Source organism: Furipterus horrens, unplaced genomic scaffold (assembly GCF_987537825.1).
Source record: "Furipterus horrens unplaced genomic scaffold, mFurHor1.1.pri manual_scaffold_6, whole genome shotgun sequence".
Taxonomy (NCBI): domain Eukaryota; kingdom Metazoa; phylum Chordata; class Mammalia; order Chiroptera; family Furipteridae; genus Furipterus; species Furipterus horrens.
The window spans coordinates 92491524-92517299 of record NW_028327176.1 but is presented as its reverse complement, the minus strand read 5'-3'; the positions used below and the strand labels follow the sequence as shown (position 1 = coordinate 92517299).

General features: G+C 38.7%; 1 protein-coding gene and 1 non-coding gene across 2 annotated transcripts in view; both read right to left on the bottom strand.

Moving 5' to 3' along the window:
• DNAH8 (dynein axonemal heavy chain 8) overlaps positions 1-25776 on the bottom strand; it is a 273301-nt gene that overhangs the window by 57474 nt on the left and 190051 nt on the right. Inside the window, exons 71-77 of the mRNA XM_090280432.1 lie at positions 23541-23696; positions 21745-21927; positions 18399-18504; positions 16427-16679; positions 16132-16322; positions 9961-10082; positions 6986-7104 (exon numbers count right to left, since the gene is read on the bottom strand). Of these exons, the coding sequence (XP_090136558.1) occupies positions 6986-7104; positions 9961-10082; positions 16132-16322; positions 16427-16679; positions 18399-18504; positions 21745-21927; positions 23541-23696 (1130 nt within the window). The remainder of the gene's footprint in view (positions 1-6985; positions 7105-9960; positions 10083-16131; positions 16323-16426; positions 16680-18398; positions 18505-21744; positions 21928-23540; positions 23697-25776) is intronic.
• On the bottom strand, positions 9435-9558 carry LOC150006959 (small nucleolar RNA SNORA19). The gene has a single exon (XR_016512157.1). It is a non-coding gene; the product is annotated as a small nucleolar RNA SNORA19 (small nucleolar RNA).

The following is a 25776-nucleotide window of genomic DNA, read 5'->3' as shown; positions in this document are numbered from 1 at the left end:
TAGTGTCTCATTTTCATTTCTTAATTAAATTTATTGGGGTGACATTGGTTGATAAAGTTACATAGGCTCCAGGTATACCGTTCTATGACACACCATCTGTATATTGTATTGTGCGTTCATCGCCCCAAGTCAAGTCTCCTTCCATCACCATTTATCCCCCATTTACCCTCTTCTACCTCCCCCTCCTCCCTTTCCTTCTTGTAATCACCAAACTGTCATCTGTGTCTATGACAAGTGGATCATTTTCAGAAGAAACAGCAACTACTCTGAGACTTTAATTGGTTATTTTTAAAAACTACATCAATGATTATTCCTAGTAACTGAGGCTGTTAGCTTCAGGTAAGCAATTCCTCATTTATTTATTCTTTGACAGATTTTTATCAAGTGCCTACTACACATCAGACCCCACTCAGCAGTAAAGGAAATGGGGGTGTCCTCTGCCAGCTCCATGCCAAATGGGGCCAGCGGACCTGCTGCACACCAGGAAGCTCTGCAGGCTTCAGGGGGAGAATTAACATGTCAAAAGTGTCAGAAGTAGGTTGACCAACAAGCATTTATTTAATACCATCTGTGTTGCCTACACTGTAGTAGGTTTAAAATACAATGCATTAAATAAAGTCATTTGATATTTGACATTTTAAATCACCAACATTCTACAGGTTGTACTATTCATTTGACATAGATTCAATGTAAAATAATGGATAAAACATAGACACATCTATTCCACTAAAAATCAAGTAGCTCTTTCAGACTCTGAAGATCATGAGGTCACCATTGCTGACTGCTGTGATCACTCCCAAAGAGTGACAACATCAGGAAACAACTTTTTGCAAAAAATGCAGCTCAGGTAGGCATATAATATTGGGAAAGAAAAAACTCCAAAATTATCCAGCATCTTTTTGTTAATCTTCTGGTAATCTCATCTGTCCCCAACTGCACCTTCCTGCCTTGCTCACCAATCTCTCTCTCTCTCTCTCTCTCTCTCTCTCTCTCTCACATACATACACACAGTGACCTTCTAATATAGAAGCCTTCTTTGAGCTACTAGATATTGAGAAAATGTAGGAAGTTCCAAGATGGTGGAGGAGTAAGTGGACGCTACACTAACCTCCTCCCAGGACCAATCTGGAATTACAACTAACCTGTAGAGAAATCATCCTGAATAACACACTGAACACTAGCTGGAGAGAAGCCTTATAACCAAGAAAAGACAGAAGAAACTACTTCACCACAATGAACCTGGCAGGGAGTGCAGAAGAGGTGTGAGAGGGCTGGCTGGGCTCCCATGGCAGCAGCTCAACTTCTGGAGGTAAATTTCAGTGGCTGGGGGGTTTCCCTTGACAAGTTTGGGGTCTAAAGCCCAAGCTGGGCTCCCTAGCATACAGCACCAGAGACAGAAAGAAAACCAGATAACATCCAGCTATGAAAAACAGCAGGATTACTGCCTGCCAGGAAGACACAGATGGAGACATAGAGAGCCTCTTTAAGGGCTAATGCACAAAATTTTGTTTCTAGCCACTTACCCTGGGCTCTGGCAGAGGGAGGGAAGAGTGGACCAGAGAAACTTGAGGAAAGTCTGGGGTTGGTGGCTCTGAGGAGAGATCTGAAGGAACAGCCACCAGGATCTCTGTGCTGAGTCACTCCTCATATTGCATAAGCCATCTTTTTAAGGCAGAGCACTCCTCTCCAAGTGGCATCAGCCTGAGGAGAAGCAATAGCAGCCCTACCCACAGAAATTACTCTGCCCCTCCCTGTGGTTCTTAAGCTGGGCTACTGATTATAGCTTGAGGCTATATCACTAGCTTAACAGCTAAAGCAGAAAATACAAAGAGACAGCCAAAATGGGAAGACAAAGAAATAGATGCCAGAAGAAGAACTAGATGAAATGGAGGTGAGCAATTTATCAGATTGAGAGTTTAGAGTAATGATTATAAGGATACTCAACAGCATGAAAAAAAAGACATACAAACCATAAAAAAGGACCAATCAGAAAAAAAAAGAAGCAATATCTGAAATAAATAATACCTTGGTAGGAATAAAGTGTAGGTTAGATGAAGAAGAGGATCAAATCAGTGATTTGGCAGACATCGTAAAAAACAACAACAACAAAATAAACAAACAAAAACCACCCAGGTAGAGCATCAAAAAGAAAAAAGAATTTTAAAAACTGATGAGAACTTAAGAAACATTTTGAAGCATAACAACATCTACATCATGGGAATACCAGGAGAAGAGAGCTAGCAAGTGATTGAGAACCTATTTGAAGAAATAATAACTAAAAACTTCCCTAATCTGGTGAAGGAAAAAGTCCAGGAAGTTCAGAGAGTCCCAAACAAGTTGGACCCAAAGAGGCCTACTCAGATATATCATAATTAAAATGGCGAGGCTTAAAAACAAGGGGAGAATCATAAAAGCCACAAGACAAAAGCAGCAATTAGACTGTCATCTGATTCCTCAACAGAAACATTTCAGGCCAGAAGGGAGTGGCGTGAAATATTCAAGGTGATGAAAACCAAGGACCTACAACCAAGGCTACTTTACCAAGCAAGGCTATCATTTAAAATTGAAGGAGAAATAAAGATCTTCCTAAACAAGAAAAAGCTAAAGGAGTTTGTTAACACCAAACCAGTACTGCAACAATGTTAAAGAGTTTGCTTTAAGAAGAAGAAAAAGAAAAAAAGAAAAAAACAAACAAACAAAACAAAACCAGAGGAAAATAATCTAACAATAAAATGACAGGAAATACATATCTATCAATAATTGCCTTAAATGTAAATGGCTTAAATGCTCTAAACAAAAGACATAGGACAGCTGAATGGATAAGAAAACAAGCCCCATATATATATACAAACCCCAAGAGACCCATCCCAGATTGAAATATACACACAGACTCTAAGTAAAGGAATGAAAAAAGATATTTCATGCAAATTGAAAGGGAAAAAAAGCTGAGGCAGCAGTACTTACATATGACAAAATAGACTTTAAAACCAAGGCTATAGTAAGAGACAAAGAAGGACACTACATAATGATAAAAGGAACAATCCAATAAGAGGATATAATCCGAGTAAACATTTATGCACCTAACATAAAAGCACCAAATTTGTGAAGCAAATTTTGATGGTCATAAAGGGAGAGATCAACAGAAATACGGTCGTTGTTGGAATTTTAACACTCCATTGACTTCAATGGATAGATCCTCCAGACAGAAAATCAACAAGAGTCCACTGCCTTAAATGACACACCAGATCAAAAGGATTTAATTGATATCTTCAGAGCATTTCATCCCAAAGCAGCAGAATATACATGCTTTTCAAGTACATATGGAATGTTTTCTAGGATAGACCACATGTTAGGACACAAAAATAAATTTAAGAAGATTTAAATCATATCAAGCATCTCCTCTGACCACAGTGTTATGAAACTAGAAATCAATCACAAGAAGAACAATAAAAAACACACAAAGATGTAGAAGCTAAATAACATGTTATTAAACAATGAATAGGTCAACAACAAGATCAGGGGAGAAATAAAAAGATACCTTGAAACAAAAGAAAATAAGGACACAATAATCCAAAATCTGTGGAACACTGAGAAAGCAATCCTAAGAGGGATATTCATAGCATTACAGGCCTATCTCAAAACACACACACACACACACACACACACACACACACAAGAAAAAGCTCAAATAAACCATCTAACCTCACACTTAAAGGAACTTGAAAAAGAACAACAAACAAAGCCCTAAGTGATTAGAAGGAAGGAAATAATAAAGATCAGAGCAGAAATCAATGAAATAGAGTCTAAAAAAAAAAGTGATACAAAAGAACAATAAATCCAAGAGTTGGTTCTTTGAAAAGATAAACAAGATTGACTTACCTTTAACCAGACTCATCAGGAAAAAAATAGAAAGGACCGAAATAAATAAAATCAGAAATGAAAAAGGAGAAATAACAACTTACACCAAAGAAATACAAAGGATTCTAAGAGACTATTATGAATAACTATATGCCAAGAACCTGGACAACCTGGATGAAATGGATAAATTCCTAGAAACACACAATCTTCCAAAACTAAATCAGGAAGAATTAGAGAATCCGAATAGATGGATTATACCTAATTAAATTGAAGCAGTAATAAAAAAAAATCTCCCCCAAAACACAGGCCCTAGACCAGATAGCTTCACAGGTTAATCTTACCAAACATTCTGGGAAGAATTAACATCTCTCCTTCTCAAATTATTTCATAAAATTCTAGAAGAGGAAAGGCTCCCAGACTCATTTTACGAAGCCAGCATTATCCTAATTCCAAAAGCAGATAAAGACACTTCAAAGAAAGAAAATGCACCAAAAAGATCATACACCATGATCAAGTGGGATTTATTCTGGGAATGCAAGGTTGGTACAACATTCGCAAATCAACAAATGTGATTCATCACATAAACAAAATGAATTATAAAAACCACATAATCCTATGAGTAAATGCAGAAAAAGTGTTTGATCAAATCCAGCACCCATTTATGATAAAAACTCTCAGCAAAGTGGGATTAGAGGGAACATCTCTAAAAATAATAAAGGCTACATAAGATAAACCTACTGCCAGTATCATACTCAATGGGCAAAAATTATAAGCATTCCCCTTAAGATTGGGAACAAGACAGGGATATCTGCTTTTACCTCTCCTTTTCAACATAGTACTGGAAGTCCTAGCCACAGCAATAAGACAAGAAGAAGAAATAAAAGGCATCCAAATTGGAAAGGAAGAAGTGAAACTGTGTTTATTTGCAGATGACACTATACTTTACACAGAGAAACCCCAAGATTCCACCAAGAAACTACTAGAACTAATAAAGGAATTCAGCAAAATTGCAGGACACAAAATTAATACCCAGAAATCAGCTGCATTTTTGTATGCCAATAACAAACTAACAAAAAGCGAAATTTAAAAAACAATCCCATTCACAGGTGCTACAAAAATAAAAAATACCTAGGAATAAACCTAATTAAGGATGTAAAAGACCTGTACTTGGAAAATTATAAGACACTGAAGAAAGACATTGAAGAAAATACAAATAAGTGGAAGCACATACCATGTTCATGGATAGGAAAAATTAACATCATTACAATGTCCATACTACCCAAAGCAATCTATAGATTTAGTGCAATTCCTTTCAAGATTCCAATGACATATTTCAGAGAACCAGAACAAATATTTCAAAAATTTGTAAGGAACCACAAAAGGCCCCACATAGCAACAGCAATCCTGAGAAAGACAAAGAAAGTTGGAAAAATCACACTACCCAATATGAAACTATACTATAGTAATAAAAACAGCATGGTACTGGCATAAAAACAGACACATAGGTCAATGGGACAGAATAGAGAGCCCCCAAATAAACACCTTTATAAACAATTAATATTCAACAGAAGAATCAAATATATACAATAGGCTAAAGATAGTTTATTCAATAAATGTCAGGAAGCTGGACAGATACATGCAGAAAAATGAAACTAGACCACCTTCTTACACCACACACAAGAATAAATTCAAAATGGATCAATCTTAAATGTAAGACCCCAAACCATAAAAGTCATAGAAGACAATATAAACAGCAAAATCTCAGACATTGCTCATAGCAATATTTTATCTGATACATCTCCCCAGGCAAGGGAAACAAAATGAAATAAACAAATGGGACTACATCAAACTAAAAAAGATTTGGCATAGCAAAAGAAATCATCAACAAAATAAAAAGACAATCTACAGAATGGGAGAACATATTCACCGATACATTTGATAAGGGGTTAATATCCAAAATTTATAAAGAACTTAAAAAACACAACACCAAAAAAACAAACAACCCAATTAAAAAATGGGCAAAGGAACTGAACAGATACATCTCCAGAGAGGTCATACAGGTGGATAAAAGACATATGGAAAGATGCTCAACATCACTAATCATCAGAGAAATGTAAATTAAAACCAAAATGAGATATCATCTCACACCTGTCAGAATGGGTATCAAGCAATCAATCAAACAAACAAGCAAACAATAGGTGCTTGAAAGGATGTGGAGAAAAGGGAACACTTTTGCATTGTTGGTGGGAATGCAGAGTGGATAAAACAATTATGGGACATTTACATAATGGAATACTACTTGGCCATTAAAAAAGAAGATTTTATCCTTTGCAACAGTATGGATAGACCTGGAGAACATAAGTGAAATAAGCCAGACAGAGAAAGACAAGTACCATATGATTTCACTCACATGTGGAATCCAATGAACAAACTGAACTAACAAGGAAAATCCGGACAAACTCATAGCTGGAGAGCAGGATGACAGTTAGTGGGAGGGGTGAGGATGTGGAGGGACTGAGCAAACAGTAAAAAGGACTCATTGACATGGACAACAGTGTGGTGATTGCTGGGGGAGCGGGTGGTGTAAGAAGACTAAAAGATAATGGGAAAATACACAATAAAGATTAAATTAAAAAATAGAAAATGTGAAATGTGAGAAAGAAAAGGAAAAACAGAATGTTCTTTCTTAACATCAATTTGAAACTTTTGCTTCTATTTTAATAGCCAAGCCTGCATTACACATTTTAATAGTGCAATATTTATGGTTTTCTCCTCAGATGAAATTGAATTTCTGCTTATAAACTAATTGCTTTGTAAATCTGTGAGTTCTATTTTTAAAGAAGTTCAACAATAAATAATAAAGTGAATAATAAAAGCATATTTTTCATGTTTTTTGCTAAAAGCACTATAATTAATGTGTTGTCAAAACATACCATTCCCTGCAACCATCACCATTTTATTTGCTGTCAAAAAGAACTAAAGAATTCCCATCCAAAATTGCAATTTGAAAGCACATACATTTCTTATAATAACTACTGGGACATAGAGAAGTAAACTCAAGAGGTAAGTTTTATAATTTGACAATATGATGAGTGATGCTTCCAGCTCTGATAATACCTATTCTCACCTGATAAGTAAAAGTTTGTGGCAGGTATCCAGTGAATCGTTATATCCATCGGGTATAATTTCTTCTTCTGGAGCATCTTTATCAAACCAGCTTTTCCATCCCTTCTCATTACGAGATACCTAAAATAAACAAGCCAATTAGCAAGCCATGGGAATATAGAGTTGAAATATAACCTTAGAGGTTTATTCTTTCCAGGCACATCATTTTTCAAACATAACCACACAGTTTACATTTTTCTTCAAATTAAATGACTCAAATAACATGGTATTACTACTCCCTTTTAGTTTTTCCATTGCTTTTCTACCTTATTCATTGAAATTAGGATAATGCATCAATTACACTAAGTGACTGGGCAGGAAAAAACCAGAGACCTTGGTTTCTCAACCTCAGCACTACTGGCATTTGGGGTCAAATTAGTTTTTGCTCAGGAAGCAGTCCTGTACATTGTGGGATGCTGCACAGCATTCCGGGCATGAAGAGAACTGCAGAGCTTCAGAGGCATTGAAAGGTGCTCTGTGAAGTCCAAGTACTGTAGAAATCGATTACAAAAACTACACGTTGTGGAGCCTGACACTGCTCTTCAGCAACAATCAGGCAGGATTATTTAGGTCATGTTTGCAAGCATGTTTTAAAAGCAATGGTAAGCCCTACTAGCAAATAGCAAATGATTACACAGCAGAGACTGCATGCCAGACCCAAGCATTGTCCTTTCCCCTCTATTATCCCCCTTTTTAGTGATCCATAGGGAGGTTAAATAGCTGCCCGAAATCTACATCGTGCAAACAATTCATCACACAGGATACAGAAAGGGTGCAAATTAATATCAAAACTATTAACTCAGTTGCTCCAACTTTGTCCTTGGGATACTGACAGAGGAGGATTTCTGAAATGTTTCACAACTGTCATCTTTCTCCTGGCTCTCCCTAGCTGGCTCCTCTCAAAGAATCTGCCTGGGCTCCAGCAGCCCGGGTGCCGCTGCAGCCCCGCACTCCTGCACCGGTAGCCGCGCAGGGCTACGCACATCGCCCCCTGCAGGCCTCCTCGCCACTAGCGGCTGGAGAGAAGGAAGACACAGGAAGAAAAGAGGGTTTTTATTTCCAGCCTACTGGCGTTGCATTTGCTAATTTTGGCTCTTACTACACAGTAAAGCTTCCAGGGCGAGCTGCATCTGGGATAACTTCCGGCCCCTTGCTGCCAACCTCCATTTCCCACTCCTTTTCCTGGCCCTCTCTGTTAGCAAAAGCCACTTCCAGGCGTTACACAGTTTGGCCTGGGATGCCAAGGCTGAGCAGCTGCTGTTTGAGGCTATTGATCGTTTCAGTTGCTGACACCCACTCAATTGGTAGATTGATCTCCTCTACTTCCTCTCAGACAAGCCAACAGGAGGGCCCCATGATGGCAGGCCCCCAGGTAACTTTGCCACTTTCCTGCGAATGACTCCGCTCTTACGTCTGGCCTATGCAATGGGATAAAAGGAGTTGGAGAGAAATAACTCCTGCTGTCAGGGAAAGAGCATGAGGTTTTCATTGGCCATATGGCTTTGAGCAAGTACTTAACCTTTCTGAACCTCAGTTCCCTTATCTATAATGGACGATCAACCACACTTCCCTTGCAGGGTGACTGTTGTTGCCCAGTACTTAGCCCATAGTCAGCAGCAGTAGCTACCAGATTCTACACCACGGGTACTTAAAATCTAATTGACAGAGGCAAACAATAATGCATATCCCTCTATCGATATAATTCATCAGCACAGGGCCCGAGTTTTGAGTGACTTTTCCAGTGGTGCTTGAAAGTCTCCCGTACCCAGTCTGCCAGTAAACAAGACCACATTTTTCCCCTCAAAGTATTTGTTTGAGCTTGGACTCATCTGTGGCTGTTCTACAAAACAAAACTTCCTGCCCATCACAGATGGATCCAGGGACTTTATCCAATTGACTCTGATCCAACCATAGCTGAATAGGTAAAGAATTGATCTACATAGTGTTCTAGAAATACCACTAAGTGAACACACATAGTTTCCATGCACAGGACAGGGGTGGGGATGGTTCAAGGGGAGTGAATCACATGATGACAGCGTGAGGCGTCTGCCAACTTGTAGTCTACCTGTCACCTCATCTGTCCATCATAAGCAACCACAGAAAGGATGATTATCAGCATTGGCACTGGGATACTGCAGGCCCTTCTTCAGTGACGAGCAGTGAAAGCAGTTGTAATCAACAGACCCCAGTAACAAACAATTATATCTAGTCTGAGTTGCATAACTGTTTTCCGGCAAGGGTTGAATCAACAACTAATTCACAATATCAAATTTACATTTTCAAATAAGAAAAACAAGTAAATCAGAACCCAGTTCACCATTTCAGCATTATATTTCATCATTTTATATTTTAACCATTAAAATGGTTGATTTTCTTTATTTTTAAATTTTACTTATTTAAAAAAATATTATACTTGTCTGAAGGTGACTGGAAGCAATGGCTAAGTTAGTCATGCTGCTAATTTTCCTCCCAAGGTGTTTAGCACATTAGAAATATCTTCTCTTGACATAAGAAATAAGATAATGGAATGTGCACAAATGATTGATTTTTTTTTTTAAAGAGGACCTCAACACCTTAATTTGCCTCAAAATCATATTGCACAAATTACTTAATCATAGACAGAAGTAAAAATGCAAAAACATCAATAGTCTACAACTAAAGGGTCCACCCCACTGGGTCTGATTCTGACAGCAATTCAAGCAGCTTGCAAATGATGATGCCCACCACACAGAAGGAAAAGGTAGTAGCTTTCCCCTGTGAAAAGGTTCCTTCTGAAAGCCCTTCGTCCAAAATCTCCCTGGAGAGCCACAGGGCCTTAATGCCACACTATTGTGTTGACTCTTTTGGGTGAAGGACTTGTCACCAGGAGGTCCCAATTAAAATGTGCCGAGTGTGTTTGGGTGTACAGATCGGTAATTTTTCCCAGCCCTTTATTACCTGGTTCATAATTTCTGCAAATTGTGGAAGTTTACTCAGCTCCACGAGGTTCAGCCAGGTCATATCGAGGATCCAGCGAAATGGTTTGGGAGGGCAGGCTTTCAGATCCAAGGCTGCTCCCCCTGGGGAAAGGTGGTGTCAGGAATCAGGTCAGCTCATGTTTCATTTTTAGAAATTTATTCTCTAAGTCACAAAGACGAGATAACCATATTACAGAAAAAAATGAGAAAATTGGAAAATAGTCACATTACAGAAAATGTGGTTATCTTTTTTTGGTACATTTCCTTCACGTCCTAGTGTTTTATTGACTGATTTATATCATCTTATAAAATACAGATGGTAATTCCTTGTCATTTTTCATTGCAAAGAATTGTTCTCAGGTGGTTGTGGTTTGTCTTTTTATTGTTTTTTTAACAATCTGAAACGTACATTTTTGATATCAATGAATAGGCTGATCTTTTCATGTGTAATTTTAAAAATCATTCCTCCAGAAGTTTGATATTCAATATAATTAGTTACCAGGTCAAAAAATGAGTAGATGGACAGATTGACATAATTCAGCTGTGGGGTTTTAAGAGGGTAACTAATCTTCAAATAATTTATTCATTCATTTATTCAACAATATTTATTAAGCATTCTCTCTGTATTTGGCATATTCTAGGCACTGGGAATAAAGCAGAGAAAACCAAACAAGTCTCCTGCTCTCACAGAATGTGAATTGCAGTGTTGGCTCATGTCTTAAAACAAATCACTAGTAAAGTGAGCATGCCCAATATGATGATCTTCCACCTAGACATGTGACTATATTTACAATTTCAAAATTCCTCTATTGCTGTCTTTAGTAATGTTTTATCATAATAATTCCAGCTCTGTTGTTTAATTCAGATTATGCAAAACAGTGATTCTGGAACTTTTTTTTTTAAGATTTTATTTATGTATTTTTAGAGAGAGGGGAAGGGAGAGAAAAAGAGAGTGAGAGAAACATCAATGTGCGGTTGCCTCTTGCGCACCCCCAACTGGAACCTGGCCACATCCCAGGTATGTGCCCTGACTGCGAATCGAACCAGCAACCCTTTGGTGCACAGGCTGGTGCTCAATCCACTGAGTCACACCAGCCAGGGCTGGAAATTTTTTTTTTTAAAAAAATATTTATTTATTTTTAGAGAGAAGGTAAGGGAGATAGAAAGAGAGGGAGAGAAACATCAATGTGTGGTTGCCTCTTACATGCGCCAACCGGGGACCCAGCCTGCAACCCAGGCCTGTGCCCTGACAGGCCGGCACTCAAACCACAGAGCCACACCAGCCAGAGCATGATGGAACTTCTAAATTCTATTATCCTCCTGAAGAACTCTGAAATCCCACAACTTCAATATCAACTCTTGGGTAAAATAGAGGGGGAGGGGACTACCAGGCTCTGCTCCCCACTCCAGCATCTTTCTCAGACGGTGAATGAGCTGAAGTACTCCTTTCATGTATGTCCCTTTGTTCCACCCACGGGGTCAGTGATTCGGAGTATCACAACACCTTTAGAACGTGCAAACCTTCCTTACCACCGGCCCCATGCCACCTGGTAAGAGAGAAAGCCTTACTCTGCACCGCCTCTGCTAACACCCAGTTAACTGCAGAAGCAACCACTGGAGTCACTGCAGCCTTAAGGGGTCCTGCTTCTCTGACACAGAGACAAAGTCATCCCTATTTTTCTTGGTTGTTCCAAAACAACGTTTTCATGTGACCATAAGCCTCAAAGACATCAGGAGAGGACACTTAGGCTACATCATCACTTCCAAACACATTGTACACCTAAGCTAAGCCAGAACAATCAGAGCCCATCCTATTCCCCCCAAATATCCCGGCTCTGACACTGGCTGGCTGCATAAACTTGGACAAAGAACTCATTTTTCTATTTCCTCTTCTGTCATATAGAATCTACGAGATTGGTTGCTGTGAAGATTAAATAAATTATTGTATGTAGAAAGCTTAGGACAGTCTTGGTCCACAGTAAAAGCCTGTCATCATTAGCTGTGGTTTTGATGTTAACTCTCCCTCTGTTTTGGAACTCTGGTCCATTCCAACCTGGAAGGCAAAAGCACACCCCCTAAGGTGTTTTTGTTCATGGTTTATGACAAAAGAAAGATGATATGTTTCTAAAATAATTAGGCAGGAAAAACAGGTATACCAATTACTCTATAATGCAGAATTGCCCCTGGTATCTATTTCATTTTTTAAAGTGTTTTGACATTCTCGGCTGCAATAGAAAGTCAAAGGCACCTTCCGAATATTGCAGAAAACAAGTAGGAATTAATACAGTCATTCATGGAATATAAAACATTCTTGGGAAATCAAACATTTCTGCTGTGATAGATAAATCTTTATTCTTTCCCCTGAAAGCACTGAGTTCAAAATGATAAAAAACAATCAATGATCTAAGGGTCATATTTGTTAACTTTGAAAAAAAAACATTAAAAACAAAGCCATATCATCCTTTAAAAAATAATTTTGTCAAAATGTAAGCCAGTTCAAAACAAATGCAAATTATACAATAAACCAGCTTTGGGTTGTTAAAAAAAAAAAAAACTAAAAAACAAAACAAAACCCTCTTTTACTGCTGAGCTGACTGTACTTGTGTCAATCGACCTATCATACAATCCCAAATTAATCTTCCTAAAGCACTGCTCTGTTCATGCTGCTTCCCAGGTCATAAAACATTTGATGGCTCCCTACTACCCACTAAATTAAATCCAAACTTCCTTCACTGGCTCTCCTGGCCCTGTACAAGCTGGTTCTCTCTGACTCTCAGTCTGACGAAATGGGGTCACAGGTGTGGTCTCACCACAACCCAGAGGTGCAGTCTTCTTTATTTTCTGGCCAAATCTACTTCTCACAAATTCCTTCCCCATTGTGTTGCTGTGTTTCTCAGTCTCCTCTGATTTGCATACTTTGTCTCACAAAACCCAGTCTCTTTCAGAGAAGAGGCTCTGGTTTGGCTGGGCTTCCTGGGTGGGAGGGGTGAGGTGGTGGGGAGGGGACTGTGTCTTGCAGGGAGGGTGGCTCAAGTCTGCATGCTCTCCTCTAGTCTCTCCGTGTCTTGGTCACGGGCTGGGATCCCATACTGTGTCCTCTGAACAAGTCCTATCTGACCTATAGGTACATTGGGGTGTTACCCGCCAAACATTTCCGTGCCCACACTCCTGCTTGCCAAACCTCAGGCTTATCTGCCAGCCACTCCCTCTACCAATGCCGCAAAGCAGCTTCCACGCTGGATGAGTCTCTGAGCAGAACACAGGGGCATCTTCTATGTGGATGTTTCTCAAGCACCCTCCTCTACTCATCCAAGGCTGAGCTCAGGAGACAGTGAAGGGACAAAGATCTTTGCATCTGACCTCCTAATTCCTCTGACTCCTTTGTCCTTCCCATGACCTACTGTGGACCACGTGGCCAGGTCTCCCATTTCTTTCTATGTCATATCCCTCCCCTTCCCAGGGGTCATATTAGCAGATGGGATTCCGTAAGCAAAGCCAGCCCACCAATAAGGTATACTTCCCATCCCACTTTTATCCCAGAGACAGGAGGCCTTCCTAAGTTGTGAGGCCCATTTTGCTCCCACTGCTGTCTGGATTCAATGTTCCTTCCCTCATTGTCCAGTGCCCCAAACACAAAAGATGTGGCCCCCAATGCAAGTGAGAGCTTCAAGGTGAATGAAGCAAGTCAAAGTAGCTTTCTAGATTTGGTAAATTCAGGCTCATTTTATTTAAATGTCACAGAGACCACCCATACCTCTGGACCATCCTCTACAGGGCTTGCCCTGTCTCTCCCAGGTGGTACTTATCATTTCCCCCAGGGCCCTACAGCCTCCTGTACGTGGAGGTACCGGTGATCACCACGGAGATCACACTGCTAGTCAGTCACAGGGTCCACCTTGTTTCCCTGGTTCCTAGTCCTGTGCACACCTTACTGTCCCATGCCGTCTTACTTCTACATACAATTTAAGACACCAACTCCTCCAGGTGTATTAACCCTAAGGAAAAAAAATACATATTCCAATTTCCTTTGAACTACAAGAAATAAAAAGTCAAAGAAGAAATTTCAGTAATTATGCAAAACTGTTTACAAGGAAAGTTTCTTAAGTGGCAATCTATCCTGGATCTGAGGAAGAAATTAACTAAAGTAAGAAAAATGATAGTGTAATAAGAAGTTATGGGTTACTATCCTGCTTATTGTAAGTTGGGTGATGAAGATAAAAGCGTACCACATCCTTTCATCTTGTGCTGTGAACTTGGAAATACTCTGCATTTTCTTCCGAGATGATCTCTTTTGCCCCCACAGCCTTGGTTGTTATTCGTATGCCCTATCTTTGCCATTGTCTGACTTCTAAATGGCGTGCCCTGTCTAAGCATCTGCCGGATATCTCCAGCTCGATGTCTGTAGTCACAGCACTGTGGGACCATTCAGTTTTCCTCTCTTACAAATATTGTACATGGGAGAACTGTGTTTCCCTGCTCTCTCTGAAGTTAGATGGGGCCACATGTCATGCTTTGGCTAATGAAATATGAGCCTAAGTGACATGTGTTGCTTATGAGGTAACTTTTAAGAGCCCTCATTCCATCCCATAATTTGCCACATCCCATCCCTCTGCCATAGTAACTATGGAAGTAGTGTGGATTCCCAGGTAGCCATGACAAGCATGTTGGAGAGAGGGTGAAGGAGAAAGTATGCCTTTGCTGTGTTGAGCCATTGAAATCTGGGGATTGTTTTTACGGCCAGAAAACCTAGCCTGTGCTGATTGAAACTAGGTGACAAAGTCATATTCATTATTCCCCTCGTCTGACACTCCTAAACTAGGTCCTCTTTCAGCCAACCAGACTGGAAATCTCTGCACAGACCAGAAGCCTCACTTCTGACTCCCTCTTGGCACTGACAGCCAGTCCATTTTACTGCTATGATCCCTCACCTCTGCTTCTTCCTTTTTATTCCCATTGTCTGGTCTTAACCCTAGCTGGGAATGCCTCCCTGAGGTGGGGAAGATTGTAATAGACTCCCCTGATCCTCTTTTCTGTAATCCTATACATATCTGCCAGAGTAAGCCTCTTAAAGGACAATAAAACGTTCCTAAAGGACTACATCACCACCTTATACAACACTTTTGTTTCTCACTAGATCAAGAAAACCCTTCCCCTAGGAATCAAACTTCAGCAATTTACATATTCCACTAATTTCTTTCTTCATGTTGTTCTGTCTCAGTGTGGACCGTTCCCTTCATTTCAACCTGTTCTTCAGGGGTCATTTCAAATGCCATATTCTTTTTTGGAGGGGTTGGGAGGGAGAAGGGCAGCTAGAAAATTATTTATCACATTATATACAAAGAGCACAATAACAAAAATAAAATTAGAACACTTTCAAATAATCTGAAAAGTACATGGCTTAACCTGCAGAGGCATATTTTCCAAGGAGCTTTTCCTGATCTCATCAACCACATATAATCTTGCTCTTGTTTTAGACTTAACATTTTGGTTTTTAGCTCTCTTACAATACTTAGATTATTCTGCCTCATTTTGTGCTTATTTTTAAAATTACTTTTATCCCTAGTACGAGACTGTTGTTTTTTTTAAAGCAATGTCTGGTTAACCCTTGTAGCACTTCACAAACACTAGCACGCTGGGCTTGCACAGCATGTGCTCAATAAACACTTGTCTTATGGACTGAATAAAACACTTTTGTCTTAACTGTGCTTTTAACATGGAGATAAGCAATGCATGGGATTCGCTTCAAACAGGAAATGCAAATGAGCCTTTTTTACAGTGTAAAAGTCACTATGCTCCCTTGCTGAAGGAATTGCTCTCCAACAGTAGAAGGCTTGTCCCCAGCATCACTTTTCCTCCCTAATTGCAGGCAACAATGATCAAACTCCATTTAATTACACAACTAAAAATCATAGAGTAACACGGACCTGAAGTAAGTTACCTTGAGTAATCAGAGCACAATGAATGGAAACTAGAAAGTGGGGGGTGGGTGGGGGGGGGGAGAGATAAAGAAAGAGGGGGTGTATAAATAAAGGGCTTCACTCTCCTTAGAACATAACTGCCTGCTGTATTATATAACTAAGTCACAGGCTACCAAAGAGCACATCCAAAGTAATATCCTTTACATACCACATCCATGTTCCAAACCCTTCACCTTTAATGAGAGCCTGAAACTCTCTGTGCTTCACTGTTCCTCTCTGGAGATCGATCTTCAAGGTCATAAGGAGCACAAAGAGGAATTTGTGGTTTTCATACAGGCCTCTGACAGAGTATGTAAAAACTTCGTATGTCAGGTACTCGATAATATTTGTAATTCTCTTTTGAGGGAGTGGAGACTTCTCAGATCTGCAATACATTTTTTAAAATCAAAGGAGTAAAAGGCTTTTTCTAAGGGGGTAGGAAGACAAAAAATTTAAGTTACTGTCTGGGGGGAAGGTAGGGAGGCCCACCTGGCCATGGACTGGTCAAATAACTTCAAGAACTGGGCCAGGGAGGTCTGGTACATGATGTTGACCATGCTCATCTCTGTGATGAGGAAGTAGAGGATGCTCCCGCGGGTGGCTGCAGGCCGGAACTCCTCCTGAGCCATGTTGATCTTGATCTCCGTTTCCGCGGCCACGTGTAGCTTTTCACTTACTTCAGCCGCTGTCAGCTTGGTGGTTCGGAGGACACCAATGAGAGATTCATCATCTACCAAGGAACCTAAAAACCAAACAGGGAGACTGCAGAAACTGTAGAACACAAGAGGGGAAGCTGGAAAGCAAGGTACATCATCAGTTCAGAAATCATCCCGTTAATTTTCAACTCCACTTCTTCAAAGCCCAAGAGGATAGATAGGCAGAATCTTAAGACACAAGAAAGCTTCTAGTCCAGCTACCACCCAATCTCTGAATTCTTCTAAACACTCCTGCTGAGGGGTATCCCTCACTCTGCCTAGAAATCTGCATTCCCAAGGCAGCCCACATTGTGACTGGCCTCCAAACGTCTGAAGACAAAATCCTGTTTCCCTCCACTCCCACGGGTTTCAGCTGTTCCTTGTATGACGTGGCTTTCCCTCCACCGTCCCGAGTTTGCCCGTCCAGCTGGTCTCACAGAGGAGCTGACCCGAATGTTTCACACCAGCTTGCAGGGGAAAGGTATACTCTCTACTCCCACTTTAGTAGAACAGCCCTTGCCACTGAAAACTCTGGTCCCTCTATGTCTTTTAACAAGCATAAATTAGAGGAACAGTGTAAGTGTCTCACCTGAAGAAAATTTCTAATTTTAATTTTTAGTTTTACCCTTTATTGTTTTTAATAGAAATAACACATCTATGGCAGTAAATTCAATTTTAAGATATGGAAAGACACTTTGGACATGCTGTGCTAATGGTCATGATATCTACAAACAGCAGTGTTCGGAGTGGTGGGCCAGTGCCACAGGAGGCTGCAGAGTTACTCTGATGGGCCTGCTGGGTCCAAACTGCGATTTCCCTCACAGGAAAGAGAACTTGACCCACTCTGGCTGGATCAGAGGAGGAGCCCTCAGCTCTCTTTGCTAATATTTAGAATCCTCAGAGGTATTCAGATGGTGGGAGGACACACTAGACCAAGAGACAGACAGCTTCACTGGCACAGGCAGTGCGATTAAGGCAGAAAAAAAGGACTTTTCCTTGAGGTCACCTTAAATGTAGTGCTAGAGACTTTTGTGAGAGTAATACATAATATTCTTCTGGGAGGTTAAGATTTCTTTTTTAATCCAAGGATTAAAGTGCTGCTGATAAGTATTCATTATTAGACTTCTTCTAATAAATGGTAGAATTTACACTGCAGTAATTTGCCTACTACAGAACACTGTAGGGTTTGCTGGATTTATTTATTTTGGATAAAATATTTTTACATATTAAGAGAGAGTACATCCCCAAATCAGGATGTGGTACGATGGTCTGACTGCCCAAAGGAGAACCTATCCCTGACTTGTAAGTGGGAGATCAAGTCAAATCAAGAATAAACTGGGCCTTGGGTGCTCAGTGCCTCCAACACAGATTACACACATCATAACCCACTGTGGTAATTGTATTGCAACACTGAATGAAGGAGTGAACCTAAAAAAAAAATAGATTGAGCACATTAGTTTCCTTTGGGCAAGCAAATTAGCCTATTACGACTTATCTAGCTATATCAGGAGCCCTTATTTTTCTCAGGAGAGGGCAATTATATCAAGAAAACTGTGTTATTCTCAAATGCTCAGAGTCTCTTTGCTAATTTAAAAATCAGATTCTCCACCATCCCTCTTTAATGTCCATATGGAAATTGTCTCGCTTGTTTTTGTATTGATAACTCAACTGTTTCCTAACATCTGTACTCATGAGGCCATTGAAAGGAGGGTACAAGAAATCCTAATTCAGAATCCATTATTTGTTACCTCTTATTAACACAATACCTTTTGTAGCACTTAATTTGTAGAGGAGGTTATCTTCAAGTTCTTTCATCTTCCGCTTATTAAAAGTCACATCCTCTAAAAGTTTGACTCTCTCAGACTCTAGCTCCTGTTATTAAGAACCACAAAACAACACCAGAATGTTACCAGTTATTATGGCAAGTCCAGTTTACTGGTGTTTATTATCAATTTTTAAAAGTTTAACCTCAAGTGCCTTTTGAATGACAAGAAATTACTATCATTAGTCAAACCTATCTTTTGGTATTTTTGTTTCTCTGGACAGTTTTAAAAATTATACCCAGTAGTATTAAGTTTCCATAGCACGCACACTGGGATGCATTAGATGATCTTGCAAAAATAATTTTACTCAATTATCCCCAGCTGTCTTTCCAGCTTTCAGTTTATTTAAATTAGTGTCCCATTGTCTTGGCCCTGTTCCCACATTGCCTCTGGGAGAAATGCTAACTTTATTTGCCATCAGAAGAGGTAGAAACAAACAGGCATTAATAAATATCAAGGTACCACCAGGGAACCCAAGCTAAATAAGCTTTTTGCTTGAGACCTGCCTACAGAAACTCCAGGTACCTGGTCTGGCATAGCCAGTTGCTAATACAAATTCACTTTTCATTATTTTGCAGGTCCTCCTATCAGTGGGTCTAAATTGGATATTTGGGAGATTTTTTTTCTACATAAATGATCCATTTTTTAAATTATATTTTGAAAACTTTCAAACTTTCAGAGAATTTGCAAGATTGGTACAATGAACTCTCATAAACCTGTCACCTAGATGTACCAAATAACATTTTACTTTATCAGACTTTCTATATTTATAATATTTATTAGCATTATTATTATCATTATTGCTGTAGCATTTGCCCATGTTACAATCCATTATCCCTAAAAACTTTAGCAAATCTCTTAAGAACCAAGATATTCTCTCTTACACAATCACAGTGCAATTTTCAAACTCAGAAAATTTAACATGGATATAATACTCTTGCTAAATATAGAGTAAATTGAAATAGTCTCAGTAGCATTCTTTATAGGGTCTTTTTTTCCTGATGTTATACAGAATCACACCTTGTATTTAGAACTGTGTTAAAAGGCATTTTTAAACTACTTAGTTGATAAAGTTTTTTAAAAAAATGCTTCAGAAATTCCACCAGTTTCAGAAAGTCTTCCTAAAGCAGCCTGTCAATCAAAAGCCATAGCACAGCATCCATCTGCACATCTACTACGACTTGCATCACAATCTGTGTGTAGCTTATGTCCCTCCAATTAGATACCGTACATCTAAAGGGCAGGGACTTGATCTGCAAATTCTTGTATTCTTGACAGCTCTTATCTCAAGGCTTTGTAGAAAACGGCTCCCACCCAAGAAACATTTGTTAAATTAAAGTGTGCTGAATTTAGTTCATCAACTTTATTTTACATCTGGGGAAACTGAGCACCCAATTAATTCCAAATAACATTCCAAAATAATGTGGACAGCTACTTACTGGCAGAGAAAGGACTAATACCCTTATTTGCCAACTCCAAGACCAGTGTATATTACCACTGCACTATCAGGTTTGCAGTATTTGATGGGGTAGTGATGAAGATCACGGTTGTGTTTGCAGGGAATAGCTAATGAATGGTTTTCATTAAAATAGTCACCCCTGGGTGGCAGTATAGGAACACGTGGACAAAATAAATACCTGTTAGCTTCGTGTTCAGTATGATATGAAAAAACAAGCATCATGGTATAGTGGATGCTTGTAAGCTTTACAGCATGACCTGTACAGTTTATGTAGGAGGCTTGGCGGGGGGTGCCGGGGGGGTAGTCCACGTGCTCATATAGGTTAAGACTCTACTCTCTCTGGTCTCCATTTGTTCATCTGTAAAATGGGGGTGTAACAGCAGAATTGTTAGGAAGATTAAACGTTCTGGGCAGGATGGCCTCTGCAGATTAAGTGTGCATTTTGTTCTTTCCAGGAAGGCTGGTGTGAACATCTTAGCACATCCCTGGAAGAGGAAGCTAAAGCCTAGAAGAACGAGAGAGGGGCACTCTGGGGACATGGAGTGTAGCCTACTTTAGACAGAGGAGTGGCCTGCCTTACAGAAGTTAGCGCAGCCTGCATGGGTATCTGCACCAGTGAGGAACCACTCCAGAACGGAACAACAGCCCCAGGCGGACCACGAAGGAAGGACTAATTTTTAGCAGTTGACACCATGAAGCCCTAAGAGGTAACGGAGACAAGGAATTGAGGGCCCATGCTGTCTCTGCCTTGCTGTGGAAGTGGGACAGGTTCTCCTTCTGGGTTGCATAAGCCCTGGATTGTTTGTTTTTAACTAAGATCAGACAGCTAATGAGAGTGGGAGCTGGGACTGTGCCCTTTCACCAGACTGGACACCTTTCCAGGGCCTGCACCAAGTAAACCATCTTAACCAGGTATGATTTTACTTCTTGTTTCACAGAATCTTTCTGCTTCTTTGGTGTCAGAATCATTTCTTCTTCCATTTCTGAATGTCTTTCCTCTGTGTTTGCGTCCATCTATTGATATCTCTTGCCTTTCCTCCCTTCCTTGTCTGGCCTTCTTCTGCCGTTCTTTTCCTCAGCCTCCAATTTTGTTTCTCTGCTCTTACTGTTTCTAACCTTGCCCTTCCCCTGAACTCTTAATACTAAAGTTAATTATATTCAAGCAAATATAAAATTTCCTGGATTTTATGCAAATATATTTATATGTGCAAATATATAAAACTATATTTTATGCATAACATTTAATATTTTCTGAGATTTATCCTAAAAATTAGTCTAATCTTGTATTAATCTCTTAGAACCATCCAGTCTTAAGTTGTTCTTTATTTTATTAGAATCCCCAATTATACTTAAATAAATTCCTTGGTTTAGTGCAAATTTCATTTAATTAAAACAAAAGTCTGGCTCCCTGTATTATTAGATTATTAGATTGTAGTAGTTGAAATTACTACAGTGGTAGTAATACTCACTCAGAGCAATTTCTTTTCCTCCGGGATCATTATTTTATTGAATTTTCAGGTATACACAAGACCATTCATCCACAGGACTATAGAGATGAAAGTCAACATGCCCAAAGGTTTAAAGACAGATGTAGGAAGTGAAAATAGGTGTGTGTGTGTATGTGTATGTTTGAAGTTGTCAGAGAGGTGAGTTAGGTATATAATTTTTTGATAGGACCTAAGATTGCAAAACAAATATTTATGTTAACAAAGGTAAATATAATATACTTAATTTTTTCTTGTCCATATACTTAATAATTTCCCAACACAGTTTAAACATTTATTACAGTTTATTTTAAGTCAAAGGTCTTTACCTTCAGAGATGTATTACCTGTTTTTCTGTTAGAATTACTCTCCTTAGTAACTGATTCTCAAGTCCTTTCATTGTAACGGTGAAATCAATGACTGATGTTTTAGCATTGATCTCAGGTGTAAAGGCAGGGTTTGGTAACTTTGTAGTAATATAAAGTTTAAATGTATTCATGATATCACATTCCTTATCACCGACTTTTACCTACATCAATTCAAAGACAAATTTTAAAAATGCTTAAAGGACAGGACAAGAAATATGGGTTCAATTTAGGAAAATAATTTAACAAAGGTTAGTGCTGTGAAACTTGAAGGAACTGCAAAGGAAGGTTGGAAAATTTTAATAACTGATTTTGAAGAATATAGTCTATTCCTTTAGAATAATTTAGATTTGTGGTCCTGCTTAAAGTTGTTTTTAGCAATGACACCAAGCAAATTAAATGAAAAATTTATTCAAAACAAATGTTGAATAAAGGAAAATTCAGTCCAAGATTTGACTGGTTTTTTCCCACTTGAGAAAATTGTTTTCTACTATGGAAATTTGTCATGTTTATAGAAAGTGTCATTTCTTCCTCCATTTCACAGTCATATCTGAAGCATATTTAACAACAGAAAGGGTTAATTAAATATTGAAAGAAAAAGATGCCAACATATTTTTCCAGAAAGATGACATTTATCTTAAACACTACAATCTGCAATATATTGAAAAACAACAGATTTTGTTATTTAAAAATCAGGTGGAAATTATAACATTTTTTAATGACTTAAATTTTTAATTAATCTTAATCTTGCATGTGATCGAAAACCACATCCTGGAGGGACTACGACATTGTCAGGCAGCATGCCTTCACAATGCAGATAAGACTTGGGGGTCTGTTAAAGGACCTTCAGGAATGGTGATTCTGCAGCCTCCTCTGGCGTATTAAACACGGCATATAAAAGAATTCATTATGAATAATTTTTTCTAAATTAATCCCTTTGTTTAATGAGAAAAGTTTCCATTCTTTACTTATTCACTGATATTCATAAAATTGTTATCCAAAGCAAAAATACTCAATCAGAAATGCTGTCTTCATCAAATAAATAAATAAACAAACAAACAAATAAATAAATAACCAAAGAAGCCTAAAGGTAGAGAATGACATCAATTAAAAAACAAACACTTATGGGACAACTGCAATTGAACAACAATTGAAAAAAAGAAGAAATACTTATACTGAAAACAATTATAACCAATGATTAGGAACAAAATTCCATAGCTTTCAGCAAGGTCTGGGAGTTTAGATTGAAAATTAATAAATAGAGAAATGAACAAATCAATGTCCATAGACTTTATTAAAATACCATTTTATCCAGTGAGAAAATACAGTTTTATTGTATATATGGCTTGTATAACCAATTTTCCTGGAGTTGCTAAAATATGTAGATTTTGTGTGTAAGAGTATTTTCTTATTATTATGACTAGACAATGTCTTTCCATAATATTTCATTTAGTTTCAGAAAAATGGCTACTCTTACCAAGATATCATCCTTGCCCTGTATCTTTTATATATTATATATTTTTAAAGAAAACACTGAATATGTTTGGAAATTATTTTTTCCAGTGTACCAAATACCTGAAAGAAATTGCCTGTACTGCTATGCTCAAAAAGAAAAGTAGATGTCACCACTGTTCTTTTCTTTCTCTCTTCTCTTTCTTCCTTCCTCTCTCTCTCTCTCTCTCTCTCTCTCTCTCTCTCTCTCTCTCTCTCTCTCTCTCTCTCTTTCTTTCTTTCTTTCTTTCTTCCTCTCTTTCTTCCTCTCTTTCTCAAAGCTCACCTTGAAAGTGGTTCCAGATTTAATGAAATTCTTTTCTAACACATTATCCAGGACTGGATCCAGCTCTTCACGAATGTCCTCGATGAGAAGGGGTCGACCCAAGGAAAGGCTGTCCTCGAAGTGTGTGCGGAAATATTTATGGTTCAGAGATGTCACCTAAAAATAAAGAATTCATTACTATAGGAATGGCACAAAGAATGTGCCTCTTCCTCAGTGGAAACCAAGAGTTGACTAAGAACTTTGAGGGCTATATAGAAAGCCTTGCTTACAAAAATAAAAGTAACAAACATCACTTCATTTTCAAAGCTTGGTGAGCCACCGGAGGTGAAACCCTCGGATGTGTGGTGGGCTCTCTGTGGTGGGCAGAGGAGAACAAAGGGGCATTCCTTTGGTGGAGTGTCAGAGCTCTGCTCCCACAGCTGGAAGAGCAGTAACAAAGGATTAATTCTTTTAAACTTACTTAGCTACAATTACTCAGAGAAAGCTTAAGTAACTTGCATATTTGTGATGTTCATTTATCTTAGGACTCCTAGAAGATGATTAAGTGATTTTTAAAAATAAGCATAAGATACCAGAAATGAGAAACTGAGTCAAATCAAGGGTCCATCCATGTATTCTGTCTCTAGCGGTGCCACAGTGGAGGAATATGATGGATACTTGCCAACCTAAAGACTATACATTTGCTTTTTACATTCTTATAAAATATAAAAAATATTCTTATAAAATATAAGAAAACATTTTAATTAGAATTCTGAATGCCTGGCAGATTCTTCCACTTGTAGATCAATGTTTGTTGTTAGTTAGAATAGACACTCTGGGCTGGTTGATCTCTGCATGAGCCAATTGGCTTTGAACTCCTACTTCTATGATCCTTCCCCCTGTCTAAGTGTGAGAACTCCCAAAGGTTCAGTCCTTGACCCTCTATCTCTTCATAGTCTATCCTCTGAATTCACCTACTGCCTTTATGTTACCATGAGTGCTCATCTTAAGATGCAAGGAAGATTCATTGGGCCAGCGAGTGATTAGGAGAGTGAAATTAAAAACTGTTATTTCTCACTTGCTGTGAAAACCAGATGTGGAATTGAAAAATTAAATAAGTCTACCTTTTTTCAGTTTTGATTAAAAAGGAAGTAACTAAAACAAAATATCTCACACATTAATCCCCCCCAACGATGGACAGCTTTTTTTAATACAAAGCTGTGCTGCAAAAGGCCTTACTGTGAGTTGATAAGGTAAATGAATCTAAATGAAGAGCTTTAACTAGATGAAACAAGGTCCCAGTAAGACCAAACATAATTGTTGTGCTCTATTTCCTAAGGAGTAAGTTCTATTTTTGTGATTTTCTTCCCAAGTATGATGCTTAATTTTGTGTGTCGACAGACTGGATTAAGGGATGCCCAGATAGCTGGCAAACATTATTTCAGGGTGTACCTGTGAGGGCTTTTTCAGAAGAAATTAGCATTTGAATTGGTATACTGAGTAAAGATCACCCTCACCAATGCAGATGAGCATCATCTGATCCATTGAGAACAAGGTAGAGGAAGGGTAAATTTGCTCTCAGCTTGAGTTGAAATGTCCATCTTCTGCTGTTGGACATCAAGTCCTGACTCTTGCACCTTTAGACTCAGACTGGAACTTATACCATTGGCTCACATGGTTCTCTGGCTTTCGGAATTTGAACTAGAACTACACTGCTTTCTTGGACTTCCAGCTTGCAGATTGTGGGACTTCCCAGCCTCCATAATTCCATGAGCCAATCTCTCATAATAAATCTCTTTCTATATATCTATATATAGGTATCTTATTATTTCTGTTTCTCTAGAGAACCCTAATACACTAAGTTAAGAAATAATAATTTTCAAATTGTCAATTTACTTTAGATTACCTTTTACCATCTTCAAATATTTTACAAACTTGAAATCATATCTAAGAGTCATAATTACAGATTTAGTTCACTTGATTTTTCTTGTGCAGAAACACTGTGTGGTAGCCATGACCAGACCCTGGGTCATCTGCACAGATACAAGGTGACCACTGAATTCCTTAAAGGGAAACCTGGGGAATACCTTCTCTTTCGAGAAGTCTGGGCTGTAGGTCCTGGAGAGGACATTGAAGGTGTCCTTGGCAAAGTTTCCAAGTGGAGTACAGCTCTGGACATATAACATTTGTAAAGTGCCTCATTTTCCATTTTGTTTTCCTTCTCAAGTCAAGAAATACTAATTTTGTTTCATTTTGT